The sequence below is a fragment of the Pristiophorus japonicus genome, chromosome 5, assembly GCF_044704955.1.
Source record: "Pristiophorus japonicus isolate sPriJap1 chromosome 5, sPriJap1.hap1, whole genome shotgun sequence".
NCBI lineage: Eukaryota > Metazoa > Chordata > Chondrichthyes > Pristiophoridae > Pristiophorus > Pristiophorus japonicus.
This window is the reverse complement of record NC_091981.1, coordinates 39050951-39070880: the sequence shown is the minus strand read 5'-3', so window position 1 is coordinate 39070880 and position 19930 is coordinate 39050951. Positions and strand designations below refer to the sequence as shown.

The 19930-nt window shown below is 46.8% G+C and overlaps 1 protein-coding gene across 1 annotated transcript in view; it reads left to right on the top strand.

Moving 5' to 3' along the window:
• LOC139264304 (collagen alpha-6(VI) chain-like) overlaps nt 1-19930 on the top strand; it is a 266694-nt gene that overhangs the window by 91345 nt on the left and 155419 nt on the right. Inside the window, exons 21-22 of the mRNA XM_070880548.1 lie at nt 1304-1366; nt 16159-16221. Of these exons, the coding sequence (XP_070736649.1) occupies nt 1304-1366; nt 16159-16221 (126 nt within the window). The remainder of the gene's footprint in view (nt 1-1303; nt 1367-16158; nt 16222-19930) is intronic.

Sequence of the window (19930 nt, the reverse complement as noted above, 5' to 3'; positions counted from 1 at the left end):
GAAAGAAAACCATTCACATCCTACATATCAATCACACTAGGACTGCCATTCAACAACAAGTTGTATTTATATTATGCCTTTAACATCCCAAGGCACTTCACAGGAGTATTATGCAATAAAAAACGCAGGAAACGATCAGTGGAGCTATTTGAAACTAACACTAATCATTGGAAGAAATTAGAATTATTATTTCAATTTGGGCAATTTCAGCTTCAATAATATTGAAGCAGGCTTCTGTTGCTTTAGCAATGTCCATGAGTAGGAAATGATACCCAATGAGGGTGCAGGGGGACTAGAAAGAAAGCAAAGACTAATAACAATCACTGCCGGAACTGTGACAGATTAGAGCTGATTTTGGCGAGACTTGGGGAATTAGGGGCCGAAATTGATGGCCTTATCGCCCTCTGCCGCCAACATTCCTCCTCGAGTTGCACCCAGTGCTAGTTTCGATTTGGTCTGAAGAAGGCGGGAGGGGAGAATCGCCAGGAACCGCCCACTGATGTCAGCAGACGGCCGAGTGTTGGAAGTGGACTCCCGCCTGCCGAGATGTCAGATTGGTGTGGGCGGGAGTCGGCACCAGAACGAGGGCGGACCGCTGGCTGGAGGCTGGTCTGTCCCCGATGGTGAGTATGAAGAGCTTAAAAAAAAGGTTAGTAAACAATTTTTAAAATGTTTCTTTACAGCGACTTACCTTGATGGGGTTCCCTGAAGGTCTTTCGATGTTTTTTTTTAATGCTTTTTATTTGCAGCTCTTTGACTCTCTGTGGGCCGACTCCATCCTCGGCTCCCACCCACTGCCGCCCAGGTTGACGGCGTAAGTCCCTCTTTTTCTGCCGGCCGCCCTTTCAAGGACCTTCTTGCCGAAAACGCTGCCCACAGTACCGTCAGGTATCTCGGCGGCCATCAGCGGTCCTTTGGGTGGCACTTGGGCGGCCCTTGCCCTTCACCAATTTCAGCCCCTTCGTCTTCCTGAAACAAAAGCAGATCTTGGTTTGGGGTAGCTTGAAATTATTACGAACTTATCGACCTGAAAAGTTCTGACGAAAGGTCATCGACCTGAAATGTTAACTCTATTTCTCTCTCCACAGATGCTGCCTGAATTGCTGAGTATTTCCAGCATTTTCTGTTTATATTTCAGATTTTTAGCATCCGCAGTATTTTGCTTTTGAATCAGCAATGTAATATGGGGTTATTGATTATGCACCAATTTCCCTTATTTGCCAAGGTGTCCTCTCTGATAAGATGGTAATTGCAGTATTACTGTATTCATCTCATTAAATAAAACGTTTCTCTTTGTGTGTAGGGCACTAAAGGAGCAGATGGTAAGCAAGGTCGTGAAGGAGATACAGGAATCCGAGGCCCACAGGTTGTTAACAGTAGCGATTAACATTTAATGAGTATATTAGTACTGTATAAGCTTAATGTTCATCTCATTTTATTGCTGCAGTTTTATTAACATTTCAATGACTTACTCAACTGAACTTTATCTACAGGTGAAAATAATTCTGACGTTTGTGGACATTCATTACTTTTCTAACCTTTAAGCTTTCATTATTTTATCTACTGATACATATGTGCAATACAGGTTGAACCTCTCTTATCCGGGACTCCCATATCCGGCACCATTCCCGGCCTCCGGGTGGTGCATGCGCAGAATGTGGCTGGTCAAAATCCTTTCTCCTCGATTGGCTGCATCCTCAGTGCCCTGCTGGAATTACTGCAGCCACAGTCCCCGGGGCCGCTGCTCCTCCCCAAAGCGTCCCTTCCGGGGGATCGGGCCAACTCTTCGGGGCTCACCAGCCCGCCGACTCTTTGGGGCCCACCGGCCCACCGACTGTTTGGGCCCACCGGCTCTTCAGGGCCCGCCGACCCACCAACTCTTTGGGCCCGCCGAATCTTCTGGACCCTCCAACCCACCGACTCTTCTGGGCCCGCCGACTCTTCTGGACCCTCCAACCCACCGACTCTTCTGGGCCCGCTGACTCTTCTGGACCCTCCAACCCACCGACTCTTCTGGGCCCGCCAACTCTTCTGGGCCCTCCAACCCACCGACTCTTCTGGGCCCGCCAACTCTTCTGGACCCTCCAACCCACCGACTCTTCTGGGCCCGCCAACTCTTCTGGGCCCTCCAACCCACCGACTCTTCTGGGCCCGCTGACTCTTCTGAACCCTCCAACCCACCGACTCTTCTGGGCCCGCCAACTCTTCTGGGCCCTCCAACCCACCGACTCTTCTGGGCCCGCTGACTCTTCTGAACCCTCCAACCCACCGACTCTTCTGGGCCCGCCAACTCTTCTGGGCCCTCCAACTCTTCTGGGCCCTCCAACCCACCGACTCTTCTGGGCCCGCCAACTCTTCTGAACCCTCCAACCCACCGACTCTTCTGGGCCCGCTGACTCTTCTGGGACTGCTGACACACCGACTCTTCTGGGCCCGCCGACTCCTCAGGTCCCGCTGACTCCTCAGGGCCCGCCGGCTCTGCTGGGTCCGCCGGCACTTCAGAGCCCGCCAACACTGGGGCCCGCCGACTCTTCAGGGCCCGCCGGCCCGCTGACTTCTGGGCCAGCTGACTCTTGGGGGCCGGCTCGAGCCGCCGACCTCCTCCCCCTCCTGACCTCGGGAGACTTCCTCCCCTCACCCACTACACCCCCCCTCCCCCCCCTGACCTCGGACTACCTCTCCCCCCACCAATGACCTCCCCTCATCCGGCAAAATCCCTCATCCGGCACAGGCCAGGTCCCGAGGTTGCCGGATAAGGGAAGTTCAACCTGTACTGCCAAACTCAGGATACATAAGAACATAAGAAATAGGAGCAGGAGTCGGCCATTTGGCCCCTTGAGTCTGCTCCTCCATTTAATAAGATCATTGCTGATCTAATCTTGGGCTCAGCTCCACTTCCAGGGTAGGCTGGATGATTCACAGACTTTGAGTCAGCATCCACCATGCTTGGATTTGTGTGATAGAACATTATGGCCAGAGTTTTCTGGGGTCCATGCAGGCTTGATTGGAGACAGGTCAAGAGGGAAATTTGAAAAACCTTAGAGCGGGTCAGGGACCCACCGTCATCCTGCCCCCATGCACCTTTCCCTTGGGCATGTTTGCCAACATGGCAGCGACCCGAATGGCAGCGGTGGCCGAGGTAATTTAAATCATTATGAGATACTGGTCAGACCTTTAAACCTCTTTTTAACCCTACCTTTCAAATTTCTCTGGATGAGCACAGGAACCACGCAGCTCAGAAACCATGTCTGCGAACCTGAGGTGGAAGTTGTGTGGCCATTGATCCACCTCATTAGTGCATAGCAAGAAAAGTACAGTAAAGACTCCCACCTGACAGCTGGTTACTTTCTTAAGGCATTGTCAGCACAGATTTAGCTTTCTAGAGGTTGCAAGTCTTTTCAGCAAAATCAGGATCCACTGTCACCTCATTGGTACCACCTATCACACCATTGACATTGCTTCTGTCATCTGTACCTGACCTGCCATCTATTACATCAGCATGGGTGGCATTGATACTGCCTCACCTTGGCCTTCGGAATCGGACCATGATAAGCTCCAACACCAGCAGCACCAACTTTCTCCTCAACGACCTGGTGCTGCACAGGACTGAGGGCATTTGCACAGGGATGCATCGCGCCAGAGGCGATACCCCCTACACAGGCAGCGGATGAGCTTCCTCAATGTGACTGAGCAGCAGTGCCAAAGGAGGCTCAGGCTATCGCGCCAGGTTGTCGTAGACATTTTCAGAGTCATGAAAGCTGTCAGAGAATTTAGTGCACACAGGCATGATGATCTTCCTATGTTTATAGACAAGCTGCACATTGAGGGAGTGGAAGCCCTTGTGGTTGACAAAGACTCCTGAGTGATGATGGGGTACCCTGATGGCCACATGTGTGAAGTCGATGGCGCCCTGCACCCGTGGAAAGTCAGCCAGAGCAGCAAAGGCTAACGCTTGCTCAGTAATAATGGCTTCATCATCGGCAAAGTTGATATAATTGGCTGGCTGCTTGGAGACAATGGCTATGTGGCTCATGATACGATTGAGGAGGCCAAGTACTGAGGCCCAGGAGACATATAATAAAAGCCACATTTCCACCAGTTGTGTCATAGAGCAGGCAATAGGTATGCTGAAAATGCGCTTCAGATGCCTTGACAGATCTGGAGGAGCCCTTCAGTACGCACCTGCCTGGGTCTCTAGAATCGTCGTGGTCTGTAAGGATTAGCGCTACATGAGGAGCAAGCTCTGAGTGCACAGCCTCTTCAGAGGAGGAGGAGGAGCAGGTGGAAACTGCAGTCTAGATCCCAGCAGCAATCAAGCACATTGCTGTCCGGGAAGCCAGGGATGGCCTCATCATGGCCAGATTTACTTAACTTCAGGTATTACACTCATATGGCTGCCATATGCTGCGTCACCACAGCAACACCATAAAGCATCCCCACAATGACCAAGCCATTCCTTTCACACTGACCCCCATTGCTGGAGGTAACATTATGCCTCACCATTCACTACAATTCACGAAGCCACTTCCAAAGTTGCACACAAATTTAACCCTAGCATAAAAAAGAAAAACAGAAGAGTTTCTACAGGTATATAAAAAGGAAAAGAGTGGCTAAAGTAAATGTTGGTCCCTTAGAGGATGAGACCAGGGAATTAGTGATGGGGAACATGGAGATGGCAGAAACTGTGAACAAATATTTTGTATCAGTCTTTATGATAGAGGACACTAAAAATATCCCAACAGTGGATAGTCAAGGGTCTATAGGGGGGGAACTTAACTCAATCACAATCACTAAGGAGGTGGTACTCAATAAGATAATGGGACTAAAATAAATCCCCTGGACCTGATGGCTTGCATCATAGGGTCTTAAGAGAAGTAATGGCAGGGATAGTGGATGTATTGGTTGTAATTTACCAAAATTCCTGGGATTCTGGGGAGATCCCAGCAGATTGGAAAATGCAAATGTAACGCCCCTATTTAAAAAAGGAGGCAGACAAAAAGCAGGGAACTATAGACCAGTTAGCCTAATATCTATGCTTGGGAAAATGTTGGAGTCCATTATTAAAGAAGCAGTAGCAGGACATTTGTAAAAACATAATTCAGTCAGGCAGAGTCAGCATGGGTCATGTTTGACAAATTTGCTGGAATTCTTTGAGGAGGTAACGAACAGGGTGGATAAAGGGGAACCAGTGAATGTTGTGTATTTGGACTTCCAGAAGGCATTTGACAAAGTGCCACATAAAAGGTTACTACACAAGATAAAAGTTCACGGGGTCAGGGGTAATATATTAGCATGGAAAAAGGATTGGCTAGCTATCCTAACAGAAAACAGAGAGTCGGGATATCATTCTCGGGTTGGCAATCAGTAACTAGTGGGGTGCCACAGGTATCAGTGCTGGGACCCCAACTATTTACAATCTATATTAACGACTTGTATGAAGGGACCGAGTGTAATGTAGCCAAGTTTGCTGATGATACAAAGACAGGACGGAAAGCAATGTGTGAGGAGGACACAAAAAACCTGCAAAAGGACATAGTCAGGCTAAGTGAGTCGGCAAAAATTTGGCAGATGGAGTATAATGTTGGAAAGTGTGAGGTTATGCACTTTGACAGAAAGAAATCGAAGAGCAAGTTATTATTTAAATGGAGAAAAATTGCAAAGTGCTGTAGTACAACGGGATCTGGGAGTTCTGGTGCATGAAACACAAAAGGATAGTATGCAGGTACAGCAAGTGATCAGGAAGTCCAATGGAATCTTGGCCTTTATTGCAAAGGGGATGGAGTATAAAAGCAGGGAAGTCTTGCTACAGTTACACAGGGTATTGGTGAGGCCACACCTGGAATATTGCGTACAACTTTGGTTTCCATATTTAAGAAAGGATATACTTGTTTGGAGGCAGTTCAGAGAAGGTTCAATAGGTTGATTCCAGAGATGAGGGTGTTGACCTATGAGTAAAGGTTGAGTAGGTTGGACCTCTACTCATTGAAATTCAGAAGAATGATAGGTGATTTTATTGAAACGTATAAGATTATGAGGGGGCTTGACAAGGTGGATGCAGAGAGGATGTTTCCACTGATTGGGGAAACTAGAACTAGGGGGCATAATCTTAGAATAAGGGACTGCCCATTTAAAACTGAGATGAGGAGGAATTTCTTCTCTCAGAGGGTTGTAAATCTGTGGAATTCGCTGCCTCAGAGAGCTGTGGAAGCTGGGTCATTGAATAAATTTAAGACAGAGCTAGACAGTTTCTTAACCGATAAGGTAATAAGAGGTTATGGAGAGCGGGCAGGGAAGTGGATCTGAGTCCAGGATCGGATCAGCCATGATCGTATTTAATGGCAGAGCAGGCTTGAGGGACCATATCATCTACTCCTGCTCCTATTTCTTATATTCTTAGGTAAAATAAATATTTTTATCTGTGATATCACAGTAACAGAAACTTTACACAAACATTTCTGAAAACACGCAAGTGGTTACTCTTGTGCATCTACTTGTGTTTCATCTTTCTCTTGCATGTGCTTGTAAGAGGTGCTACTCCTGCTACCCAGTGCCGAACCTGCGGCCAACATCTCGCTGTAGGCAACTAGGCCCATATAGCAGTGCCTGGTCTCCAGTCATGTTGGACCCCCTTGCCACTGGATCAAGACCTTGCTCAGGTAAGCTCGTTTAGTAGCCAGTGTGCAACGGCCACCCCACGTTAAAAGAACTCACGCACAGGCATCTTCCACTCCGTTAACATGAAGTTCGGGACCTGGAACATCAGGACCCTCATGGACAACCCCAACAGCGACAGGCCAGAACACCGCACCACCATAGTTGCCCGGGAACTTCTGTCCCACCTGTGACAGAGTCTGTGGATCCCGAATTGGACTGTTCAGCCACCAAAGAACTCACTTCAGGAGTGGAAGCATGTCTTCCTTGATTCCGAGGGCCTGGCTATGATGACGATGACCCCTGTGGCTTCAGCAGGGGTAGAAGCAGCATGCTCATTTCCCTGCTGCGACTGCATAGACACTTTTGGCAAAAGTCCTCTGAATTTTGGAGTCTATGATGGCCCCGCCAAAGTTTGCTCCTCCTACGACTGTGCAGGAGCAGACTCAGCCATCGTGATCTGAGCAGCCATCTGAGGCTCTGACTGAGGTGGGGTGGGGGGGCAACGGAGGAGAAGGGTGACCGCTCTGAGAGGAGCCCACATTTACATGACCCCCTCACTGTTATTCCTCTCTCAAGCCATCTGCACTTCCCTGCTAGCAAGGAGCTGGAGATCACCTTGCTGCACAGCAGTGGAGTCATGAGAACCCACGTCTATGTTGACATCCCTCCTAGAGAGGAGGTTTTTGAGCATCTGCCATCCATTTTCCATAGAAAGCATGTGCTCCTGTGTGTGGCACATTAGCTGCTCCATGCAGGTGGCCATCCTATCCTATGAAGAGCCGACAGTCACTATCACCTGTGGCTCAGTGATACTCATGTTGGCAATGGACTCTTCCATTCTCTTCACATTTTCAGAGATCGAAAAATGTGTCAAAGCCTCCTGCACTTTTTGCTGCACCTCCAAGATCGCCCTCTATCTGGATGGCCCCCGAGGCTCAGCGTCTGCATGTAGTTAAGTAGAGCTGGGCGATCCTATGCCCTGTGGGGAGGAGTCTCCTGGCCCTGTCTCCGTTATTGCTCACATTTCAAGGACACCCTCAAAGCCTCCTTGATAAAATGCAACAGCCCCACCAACACCTGGAAGTCCCTGGCCAAAGACCGGCCTAAGTGGAGGAAGTGCATCCAGGAGGGCGCTGAGCACCTCTAGTCTCCTCGCCGAGAGCAAGCAGAAACCAAGCGTAGGCACGCGGAAGGAGCATGCGGCAAACCAGTCCCACCCACCCTTTCCTTCAACGACTGTCTGTCCCACCTGTGACAGAGATTGTAATTCCCGTATTGGGCTGTTCAGTCACCTCAGAACTCACTTTTAGAGTGGAAGCAAGTCTTCCTCGATATCGAGGAACTGCCTATGATGATTGCTCACTTGTGATTTATGAGACACCAGGTGACAACACTACTCTATCTCGTGTTGGAGCCACCATGGTGTGCGTATTTGCGCTTGTGCTGGGTGCATTTATGTCTGGTGACGATGCACCCTCAGATGCTGGTGGCTCCTCTGAGGAGCCGTCTTTCTCTTCCTCCTGGGCAGTTGGAAGGGCTCTTGATGGACCTGTGGGAGAGTAAAGAGATGAGTTAGATATGTCATATCAAGAATGGGTACAGATATCATTATGCACATGATGAACACTCACTGGCTGCTGTCATCAGTCCACATATGAGTGACTGCGGTATGCCATATGGCTGTATGAGATGTAATTCTGTCATCGGGTTGCTTAGATGTCCCCCTCTCTCTGTCTCCCACCTCCAGCTGCTCTATGACTCCTGACACTTCCAAGGCAACCTAATCTGCTGCTGTTAAGGTGGCCAATGGTAGAAGGCAAGGCCACCTCCAATTCTCTCCCATTCTATCTTATTGTGGGCTCTCTTTTCCTGCAAGGAGGGAAAGAAGACAAGGTTGAGTGAGAGTGATGGAATGAGTCTAAGAAATGGATGGGTTACATCTATAGAGGGTGGCAGTGATGGTGGGGTGGCAATGCCAAGTGGCCTCCTTGTGTGCAGTTAGTTGGTATAATTGCATTAGAATGAGGGAGAGTGTGGGGAGTGGTTAGTCAGATGGAGATGTGATAATGCAGATAGAGAGAGAGAGAGGGATGGGTGGATGTGCAAGGTATGTTGGTGTGAGTAATAATGTGCAGGAATAGGGTTGGGAAGGCAGAGTGATGGGGATGAAGTTGAATGTAGCTTTGCACTCACCTTTCCTGATCTAATGAGGTCATTGAAACGTTTGCAGCACTGCACCCAGGTCCTCCCGACAACATCCCTGTTGTTGACCTCCTCTGCTCCTTTGATCTACTGGGGAAGTTTCTTCCGCCCATCGGAAGGGAAGAGGACCTCCCTGCGTGCTCCCACTCCCTCCACAAGCATATGCAGGGAGTCAACTAAGAACCTCGGTGCAGCCCTCTGTCTCCGTGCAGTCATGTTTGCCACTCTTTGCAACAATCCAATGATGCAGTGCCTGACTATACTACATGAATCTTCAACTGCAATGTGGTCATGGCTCCATTAAATATCCTGGCTGAAAACGCATCATTGATGACGTCTTCAGACCCCCCAACATTTAATAGGCCCAAGTAACGCGCAGGGCTGCCATAATAAGTGCCATTAACAAAAAGTCGATCTCAAGAGTGGGATGGAATGAGGAACGGGGTCACGAATTGCCATGGCGACCGCCCACACCTGTCCTGCCCAGGTACAGAAAATTCCAGCCTATGTGTAGATTCCATTATTATTAGTCAGACAGACCTTAAAGGTCTTCATATTTCAATTTGCAAGTTAAGTATTCTCAAATTTTTGTTAACACAAATGGATTTCCCATGTTGTTGCACACAGTATATCAGTGTGTATGGTCTCTCTCTTAATTTGTCTGTTGTCTTTGTGTTATTGGCTTAGGAACTGGATTGCACTGCAATCATTTTACAAATATAAAATGGGCGCCTAAAAATCCAATATGGCAGACAGCATGCGCACATTCTTCCACACCAGATGCATGCTGCCTGCCACAATGGTAAAGGCTCCTCCATAGGCACCCAGGTGGGAGATGGTGGAGGCATGGCATGGTGTGGCAGCAAAAAAAGGCACCAACAGATCCCTGGGGAATTATCACTGGGGAAAGTGTAGCACTCAGTGGTTCCATTCCGATACCCACCTTCGTCACTCATGCTTCTCCGCACCGCCTTGCTCCCAATGCGTTCCCTACTCCTTCGCCTTCTCACTACTTCCTCCCCTTCATACCACCCCCTCAAACCCATCACTACCCTTAACTCTTCCCCCTTGAACTACCGCACCATTTTTTATTCCTCCTCTTACTGTCACTCACTTCACTCTTAATCCTCCATTATTCCTAAATATTTCCCCTGACAAGTGGCCAGAGGCCAAAAGCCCCTGCCCCCATTTTTAACCTGTTTTATTCGTCCCCCTCCCTTCCATCTCCCCTGCCTTGTTGCTGGTCCTTTTGAGCCTGCCCCCTGAATGGCCTCCCTTGCCACCTGCCCCCGGCTCTTGATGTTGGCCAGCTCAGCATTGGTGCCAGCTAATTTCCCACCCTCCCAGAATGGTAAAGCTGTAGCAGGGTGGCGATTTAGTGCCTACAACTTTCTGCTGGGAATGTAAATGAGTCCTGGACTTCAATTGTCTCATACAGGCAAGAATGGGGACAAGAATGAGGGACACTCAACTTACCAACACCCAGAGCTGTCAGAACCACCGCTCCGGCGTCACTTTTCCACCTCCCCAGCAAGTGACAACAACCGTTATCTCTACCTAAAGTGCAAATCATCTCTGCCTCTTTCCCTGTACCTCTCTATCTCTGTCTGTGTTTTTGTGACTTACAGCTGTTAGTATTAGAACATTTATATTTTTCAACATTCAAGAAAACACTGGTGATAGCATTTGAGGCATTTTGTTGGCCTTGAAATGCAGCTTGTATCTTTTTTGAAAAATGTATCAAATTACCATGACAAAAGACACAGGGGTCTATTTTCTCCAGATACTTTAGGCGCTAAAAAGTCTCAGTGATAGTCAAAATGGGGTGTTGAGCTTTAACGCCTGGTTAGCCTGCCTTTAGTGCAAGACGACATCTTGAAGTGTGCGCAAGAAACGGCTGCCCCGAGGATCATTAAGGCTGTGATGACCAATTAAAATGGCTCCTAAAGCTTGTTAAAAAGGCTGCATGTCATTTTTCTAGCTAGTGCTGCAATTAACGACCTCTTCTAACAGCGATCAGTTGAACAGGAGTAAACAAGTTATTGGTGAGGATTGCAGCCCTAATTAAAGCTATGCTCAGCTTTCATTGTTTACTTGTTGCTGATTGACTGACTACACTGCATTTGAAGAGGACTTTTGATACACATCGGGAGACGTTCTGGGCACTTTGTCAAGACTTCACCAACACTCTATCAGCATTTATTTTGCAAATTCTCTGAGGACTTTGCCTAAAGAGAGTGAGTGCTGTGCTACTGTACCTTAATGAAGACCTTACAGGAGTCCTCAGGAGAAAGGGATTGGTTGGCCATGAGGATCTGCTAGGGGTCTGAAGGAGGAATAGGAGGAGACGTTGAGGCCAGACAGAGCAGCACCAGTTGCTTGAAGAGAGAGGGACAGGAGGGCGAGGAGAGCTCCAGATTTGTGGTAATTTGCTGCATGCTCCACAATCTGGCAATCATGAAAGAACAGTCATTACCACCAACAACTGTGTCACAGGGTCAAGCTCAGGAACCACAAGAGGAGGAGGAGGGGGTTGAGGAGGAGGACTGGGGGAACACCAGAGGGTTACAGGTAGGCGGCCCGCTCCTGGGAGTGATGCTATGATTGTTTTTGAGAGACGTGTTCTAACTTCAGACTTTAGACCACTGTTGCCCCATTCCTTATTTTCCATGACTGAAGATCCATCGAGGTCCACCATCCGCACTCAATCCTTTCAACCTCTTCTCCATGAAGAACACAATAAAAAAGATCAACAATTCCTGCTCTAAACAATTACCGTAACACACTTTATCTAGAACAAAAACAATGAAAACATGACATAACCAACAGTTATCGCATAAGTGCTCTTGCCTACTCTAGTGCTTCTACAAAGTGCAACCTGAGTGGGCAGCAACATGCTAAGATTCTGAAGACAGCAGTTCACCTGTCCACCTGGGACACCCTCAAGAGGCTGTGTCCTGCCTCAGACTACGCCATCTAGGCATGTCTTTAGCAGTCTGGGCCACTTGGCTGATGGATAACTGCAAGGGCAATGGTGGAGTGCCAGGGGAGGGAGCAGGAATGCTGCCATCCAGAGAAGCCAGTAGGTTCCTGGTTTATGATTCCCACAGCACTACCTCAAGGCATCTGTTTAGCCAGCCCGCTGATCTGCTGGAGGATAGACCTATGGGCAGCTGAGACACTCTGCAAGCCCCTTTCAACCGAGGAGCCCAGAGCCACCATGGCAAGTGCCTGAGTTTCTACTGCAGCACTTTGCCATTCCATGGAAGATGCTAGTAGTTAATGGAAGCTGTTTGGGCTTCCATTGCTGCACTTTGTCATTCCACAGAAGATGCTATGACTGCCGTGGGAGTTGTGATCTCAGTCATGAGACACTGTATGATGTCGGGCTGCACAGGTTGCTGGATGGAATTGGCCAGCCTCTCAACACTGGAGAGGATGGGTTCCAGGTTCTGCGTCAAGCCACAGGCCAAGCTGGAGGCAGACTCCTCCATCCCCCTAGCCAAGACCCATAAGCTTTAAGGTCGGCTATCCATTGCACCGTGTTTGGTTTGTTAATCCCATCAGCCTTCTACTGAAGCTTGGCCCTGTGCGGTCCTCATCTGACTCCACTACAATAGAATTAGTATGCGACCTTGCCCCCAGCAAGGTGGCAGCTGTGCTGTCCCTTCCACCCGGCGTGGCTGCTGCCCACTCGTGCCCAGTGTATTGCACTGTGAGGATCCGTGTTCTATACTAGTCTCTAAGTTGCACGTAGTGTCGGTCTCTGAGCTGGTACCTGTGGCAGAGGTGGCGATTGATGCTGTGCCTTCTTCATCATCTCTTCCTCCGGGCTGGGGGGCAAGGTGGATTTTTCTCCTGGGAGCCTGCAATGATAACGCTGGAAGGGTTAGGGTGCAGTGCGTGTGACCACTATAGGATGATTTGTGTGTGATGAGACCATATGGAGCTTGTGAGTGAGGATAGGTTTGGGAGATTAGGGATCAGGAATAGTGTGGACATGTAAGGAAGCTAGAATGGCCACATATCTCTATGCGAGATGTCCCCTGCTCTCCCTGTGGTCATGATGTCTGCCGCTCCTCTCTCGATTATCGCTAACACTGCCTTCTCAAGGGGAGTGATATCATACAGTCATGCTTCCCCTCCCTCTGTCTGGTCCTGCTGCTGCCTGCTATCTTGTTTGGAAGAGAAAGAGTGGTGATTGTGAATAAGTGTATTGGCAGGTGTGTTTTTGTATGTATGGTGCCTCACATAGTTGAAGAGCTATGAGATGTGTCTGAGGTGTGAGTAGTGCCTGTGAAGGGTGCAGTAGTGTGGGATGTATGAATGTTAGTGTCTGTTTAGATGGTGGATGAAGTGTGTTGAGGTTATGATGCTGGTGGTGGTGCAGTTATTGAGAAGTCTGTTGGTGAGATCTTGTCAAATCGTTCCATTTTTTCTGGTACTGAAGCTATTTCCTGGGGGCTGGGCTCGGCGATCTCCTCCCACATCCGCTGCATTATTTGCCTCCGTGGCCTTGTACCTCTTCCAGCAGGACCTATAGTGCTGTGTCCGAGAACTTTTGAGCGCTCTCCCTCAGTCCCTGAGCCATCCTGATACATACCATTATATGTCAGCCAATGCACTACACACCTTCAGTTTGGAAGTGAAGGCTCATGTACCACCGCTTCACAAAAATTGCTCCTAATCAGTGTTTGAGTACTAAACGTGTAGGTCTCTGGTTTAGCACCTCCAGGCACGATTAAATCATGGTAATCAGCAATTATTCCCAAAATACTGGCTAAAATCACATTTTTAAACAGGTGTGTCTTAATAGCACAGCACCCACTTAGCACCTATTTTCAACCTTTCCCCAAAATAACCCCCATTCTCTCTCTGTTTAATATATTTTCTTAAGTTTATACAACACAGAATGCTGTCACTACTTCATCACTCTCTCTATATACACATACACAGTCTGTTCTTTTTTTTAAAATCACTCAAATAAACTTTAACTGAATAAAGCTTTTGATATTATCTCATAATATCATATTATCCCTCTTGCTTGTCTCCAAAGTTTTGCAAAAGAACTGAACAGAAACTGTTAGAAGCTAAAAAAAAAATCCATCAGTAACATTGACTGTGATACATCCTGGGAAATTAGATACACAGCACAAGCTCAGACTGCACAATTTGAAATCAGCTCACAGCAACATAGCTCTAGGCAAAAATATCCAAGGCCAGGCTTTGGTGAGAGTCTGAATTCTTCAGTTTCAATTTTAATGAAGTAATTAAAAACAAGATAATGAATAAATGAATCAATTTACTGTGAAATATGTATTTTTTTGATTTGTTATTACAACAACGTGTATTTATATAGTGTATTTAACAATAACAACTTGTATTTATATCGCATCTTTAACGTAGTGAAATGCGCTTCACAGGAGTATTATGAGACAAAGAATTTGACACCGAGCCACATAAAGAGAAATTAGGGCAGGCGACCAAAAGCTTGGTCAAAGAGGAGCATCTTGAACAAGGAGAGAGAGGTAGAGAGGCGGAGAGGCTTAGACAGGGAATTCCAGTGCTTAGAGCCTAGGCAGCTGAAGGCACAGCCGACAATGGTGAAGTGACTAAAATCGGATGTGCAAGAAGCCAGAATTGGAGAAGCTCAGAGATTGGAGACCTTATCCAATTTAATTAAAGGCTCCTTTTTTCAAGTTAGCTCTAATGGGGAAATCAATGGAGGCATGTGTACACAATAATCCACACTGGCCTAAGACAGATAGAAAGGAGCTGGTGAAAGAGTAGAGGTTGATGGGCATATGGCAAGTGGACAGGACCTGGTGGGCAGAGGGTTGTGGGGCTGGAGGAGGTTTCAGAGATAGGGAGGAGCGAAGCCATGGAGGGATTTGAAAACAAGGATGAGAATTTCAAAATCGTAGCATTACTCCACCGGGAGCCAATGTAGGTTAGCAAGCACACGGGCAATGTTATGGAGGTGGATGTAAGCGGTCTTTGTGATGGAGTGGATATTAGTTTGCTTAAACTCTTATTTAATCATTAGAAGTTTCAATGACAGGGAAAAAATGGCACTGAAAAAATAATGCTATATCTGGAGCAGTAATAGTTAATGGAAGTTTCATCCACAGTAATGCTGCTTGCTGGACTAGCAAAAACATGATGTATCTTTCCGTTATTTACTGTTACTATGCACCTGGGAGAAATTATTTAACAGTGCTTAATGGATGAATCAATTTGAGTTGAGACATGCCTATACTGAATCTCGTGCCTTCCTCTAATTCAATGTCTAGTCTTGGTTAAACAGGCGAAGAACAGATATTTTCAAATTCATGGCTGAGTTCCAGGCTATCCTTACAATCTAGTAACAGGAATGATCATGTTCTATTATTAGTGATGACTGAAATGTTGTATAGGTAACACTTGTAACAGAAAAATGGCTATGTAACTCTAGAAATGTGTAAAATATGATAAACAAGTCCAGTCAGGTCGATTATATGTTTTCTATAAACCAACACTTTTCATGCATATTGTAGGAGGAGATAAGCACTGTAAATATAGTACTTTGTTGCACTGCTTGCACTTAGTAGTGTGAAGCCAAAATAAAGGATTTTTACTGTGTCTTCAACAAGACCATAGAATTGATCAAATTCAATGACCCTGAAACCCCTTTGGAAAAATATTACACTCTTGCTTGTGTGGCCCATTTTCAACTTGGACATAGCTCCGTAATGTGCCATGACCTTCAACTACATGACAAATAGCGACAACTTTGGTGATGTTTACACGAAAGCCACAGTATTGTACTATTGCATTTACATCAAGTGCCTGGCAACAAATCACCATATACTAAACTAAAAATTCTTACAGCTTATAGTTGTATATACATCGCCAACATAATGTTGGCACACAGTATAATATTAAATTGGTTCCAGTGTCTCTTTAATGGAAAGTTAAGTGACAATAGTGTAGAGGAAATAATTTAAAGTCTATAATACCCTCTACTAAAGATTGGGCAAATCTATCTAAAAATTCCAACTACAAGTCACACAGCACTTTACTGGTGATCTACCTCACTGGGTTTCCTAACTGGATAAGAGCTTCTGATCCGAGATGTGAGATAGGGCCATCTGTGGCTGTTTTTCATCATGTTGAGTGAGAGCAGGAAAACCTTTTGGCTACGGCTACTGATGCTGGAACTCGCATCTATTAAATAAGTTGTGGCTCGAATGTATCATCACTACATTAAATACACTTATTACAGTTTACAAACATTCATTGACATGCCTTTTCTTGTTACAGGGGATACCTGGTGCCTCTGGTACTCCAGGTCGAAAAGGAGAACTGGGAGCTCGAGGTCAGCAGGTTTGTAGTACAGCTGAATCTTGGTATGTCTGTGATGAAGAGGCTTTGTGTAGTTTTAGGTCAGGTTTGTAAAAATACAATTATTCTGCTCAGCCATTGTAATGGCAATTACAGGGTAATTTAGAACCAAGATGGATATGAATGCCTGTTTATGATCACAGTATGGGTGGAATTTTAACCCTCAAATAGGTAGGTTAGGGTTGGGTGGGAGGTTAAAGTATTCAAAACGTGAATCCTAACATAAGAACATAAGAAATAGGAACAGGAGTAGTCCCTCGAGCCTGCTCTGCCATTTAATAAGATCATGGCTGATCTGATCATGGACTCAGCTCCACTTCCCTGTCCGCTTCCCATAACCCCTTATCCTCTTATCGTTTAAGAAACTGTCTATTTCTGTCTTAAATCCTGACCCCAACCTGCCTCCAACCTGCCTATTTTGGGGTTTAACGGAGACAGGACTGGGGGCGGAGGCACCTTAACTATTATAATGAGGCTGGAAGCCTCTGATTTAAACTGCTGTGAAGGTTTAACTGTGTCCGGGTTTTCTGGGCCTCGGGATTACCAGCAGCTGCAGCGAGGTGAGGACAGCCTCGAAGATAAATCCTTGTGGGCCGGGAGAAGCAGGAGTGCTTCCCCCCCCCCACGGCCCCCAGCTCCCCCACCATCAGTCCCCTTCATGCAAGCGCCCTTCCTTCCCATCCCACCCCCTGCCCCCCTTCTCAGTGTTGGGGATCAGACATCCCCATGATTGGAGCCCATCCCCGTAGTCAGTGATCAAATCCCCCAGGGTCAGGGCTCGCACCTACCTGTGGTTGTGGCCTCCTGTCTACCGTTCCCCAGCCGACTGGAAGCCAGTATGTCAATCAGGTTGACTTCCAGGCAGGGAACCTGTCCATGAAGTCACATACATGCCGTAGAGTTAAAACTCAGCAGCGTGCGGGAAAACCCGCAGTCTTTTCCATGCTCCACCTCCCCGCCACTGCTCCAGACGGGTTAAAAACTTAAAATTCCAGCCTATGTATCAGTCATATCAGCATGACTCAGGGCACAGTATTATTCTGTTCACTCACTGAGTGCTGATTGCATTGATTCTAAAATGAGTGGAAATTATAAAATACTAGAGGATTTTAATCCAGAATTTCCATACGATGCATAACATATACACAAAATAGTTAAGTGCTTCAAGCTGACCTAGAGATATGAGAGTAGGTGCACAGCATGGGGACTGGGTTGTGGGTGCCTTGAGGGTGAACAGGAAGCAGGGGCTCTGAAAGGGGAGAAACAGACTGAAGGAAATGAAGGAGCTAAGGACCACTGTGAAGGAGATAGTAAATTGAAGCACAAAGGATTAGATCTGGAAGCAGTCCACAACATAGACAAGATCCAGCATAGGCTCAGGTCATTGAGTACTCACACAGGTCTGGGAATTGAGCACAGCATGAGCGGACAAGAGGTGCTCTGGCAAAATACAGCAGAAGTAGATGTTGGCAAGAAGCAGAAGTTTCAGATAGCTAGCAAGAGGCTCTGTAGCGATGACACAGCTGAAGAGGCAGAAATGTTTTTCGATGGGGAGTAGACCATAGGTGCCAGAGGGGAGTGAGCTTTTCTATCCTTTTAATGGTTTAAAAAGTCATGCAGTCGGGTGCCCTGATATCCATGCCTGAATTTGCAATGTGTTAAGCTTTGCGCTGAGTGTACTAACATAAAATGTGACCCCATTTCCCAGTGAAGAATACTGCTGCAGACTGTTGTTCTAAATATTTTCACTACAACCCCTACAAGGAGGAACAGTGGCATCTGCTGACTAAACATGGTACTGAATGAACTGTAATTCTGTGCCAGATATTTCATTACTGACCTTTATTCACAAGTACATGTACAAGCTATCAGCCTATTTAATCTTTAAATGGAACTGACTCTGATACCAAAGGTGAAACAAACAGTCCAGGAATTCGTTTTTAATATTTTAATTTACTTTTTTGACGAAAGAGATTTCTCTTCATTTATGAAGCTCTTTTCACTATAGCTTGCAATTTTTTAATCTTGCCTTGTCAATTTTCTTCCTACTCTATCTCTGCCAGGAGCATTGATCACTTGATTGATTACCCAACTGCTTATTATTATTGCTTTAGTCTTAACAGTGAACATCAGCAGGCTATTTGATTGTCGGAGATATCATAGCTGAGCCCATCCAGTCCTCATCTAACATGCATATGTACTTTCCAGCCGGGATAATTGGATCGTAAACAGAAACAGGAACACTGGCTGTTTTCCCCCTCTCTAGCCCAGAAGTGGCGAGCCCCATTATAGCTCCTCTTCTGTCACTCTAACTGACATCAGCTAACTCAGCACAGATCAGGAATTAAACTGGAGACCTTCCCATTCTTCATGGCACAGCGATTCACTGGATAACTTTGCTGAATCATCAGGGAAGCCTGTAGGTCAGATAGTTATTAGATAATATAAAACTAGGATGGGTAGTGAAATAGGAGGTGCCTCAAAAATGAGAGGATGAGTTGGAAAAAATATGTGCGTGTACAGAACAGTAGAAGCTGAAATTTTATGCAGACAATTGTGAAGTACAGCCACACAGTAAGGAAAGTGGGTGACCCACATACTTTGTGAAGAGTTGTTGAAATTGCTGAGTATGAAGTTGAAAGAGACCTAGGACTCTTCTTAGACTGAATGGTCAACATGCTTAACAATTGCATAGCAACAATCAGCAAAACTAATGGAATGTCAAACTACATAATCTAAACAATAGAATATATGTCCAAGGCAGTTATGATCAAACTGTACAGTGCTCTGTTCAGACCACACCTTGAGTACCGCATCCAGTTCTAGTCGTCAAAAAGCAGTGGAGACATTCAGGCTGCTGGAGGCATTTCAGAGAAGAGTGAGGAGGATGATTCCTATTACTTAAGACTGTAGAAAATGTGGCTTTATAGATTCTAATCAGGGTTGCCAACCATCCCTGATTTCCCAGGAGTTCCCTGGAATGGGGCACAGGTCTCCCAAGCGCTGCTGCTAATAGTTCGGTAAAACTTTACACTTTCAATTTTCCACTACAGAAGCGTCATGACCTCACCAACTGACACCGCAGAAAAACCACCAGGATCAGAGAGAGCTGGAAATGGCTGGTGTGCTGGAAACAATTGAGAGTCGTGGGGGGCGCAGGAGTCAGAGGGGGTGGGCTTAGCAGTCGGGGGAGGGAGAAGAGGGGGAATCAGAAGAGGTAGGGGATCAGGGGAGAAAGGGAGAATGGAGAATCAGGGAGGGAGGGAGACTGGACTTTGTGGGTTGGTAATGAGGTCTCAGGGAAGAGTGGGAGACTGAGGGATGGGTGATTGGGGGTCAGAGAGAGAGAGAGAGAGAGAATAAGGGATTGGGACTTTGGGAGAGAGAAAGACTGGGGAATGGCCTAGCATTTCTTGTAGAGCCAGTAGCAGCAGGCGTGGTGAGTGGGAACAGTGCTGAGAGAAAAGCAGCTCATGAAAGAGTGAGTGAAACCTGGGGACTTTACTGTGGGTAAATAGTCACAGATTGTTCCCACTGTTTGGTGAATGGTGACCAATGGGACAGAGACGGAGGATTCCCGCTGCATGAACCAAAAAGAAAGAAAAACTTGCATTTATATAGTGCCTTTCTCGACCACCAGACGTCTCAATGCGCTTTTTAGCCAATGGAGTGTAGTCACTGTTGTAAGGGA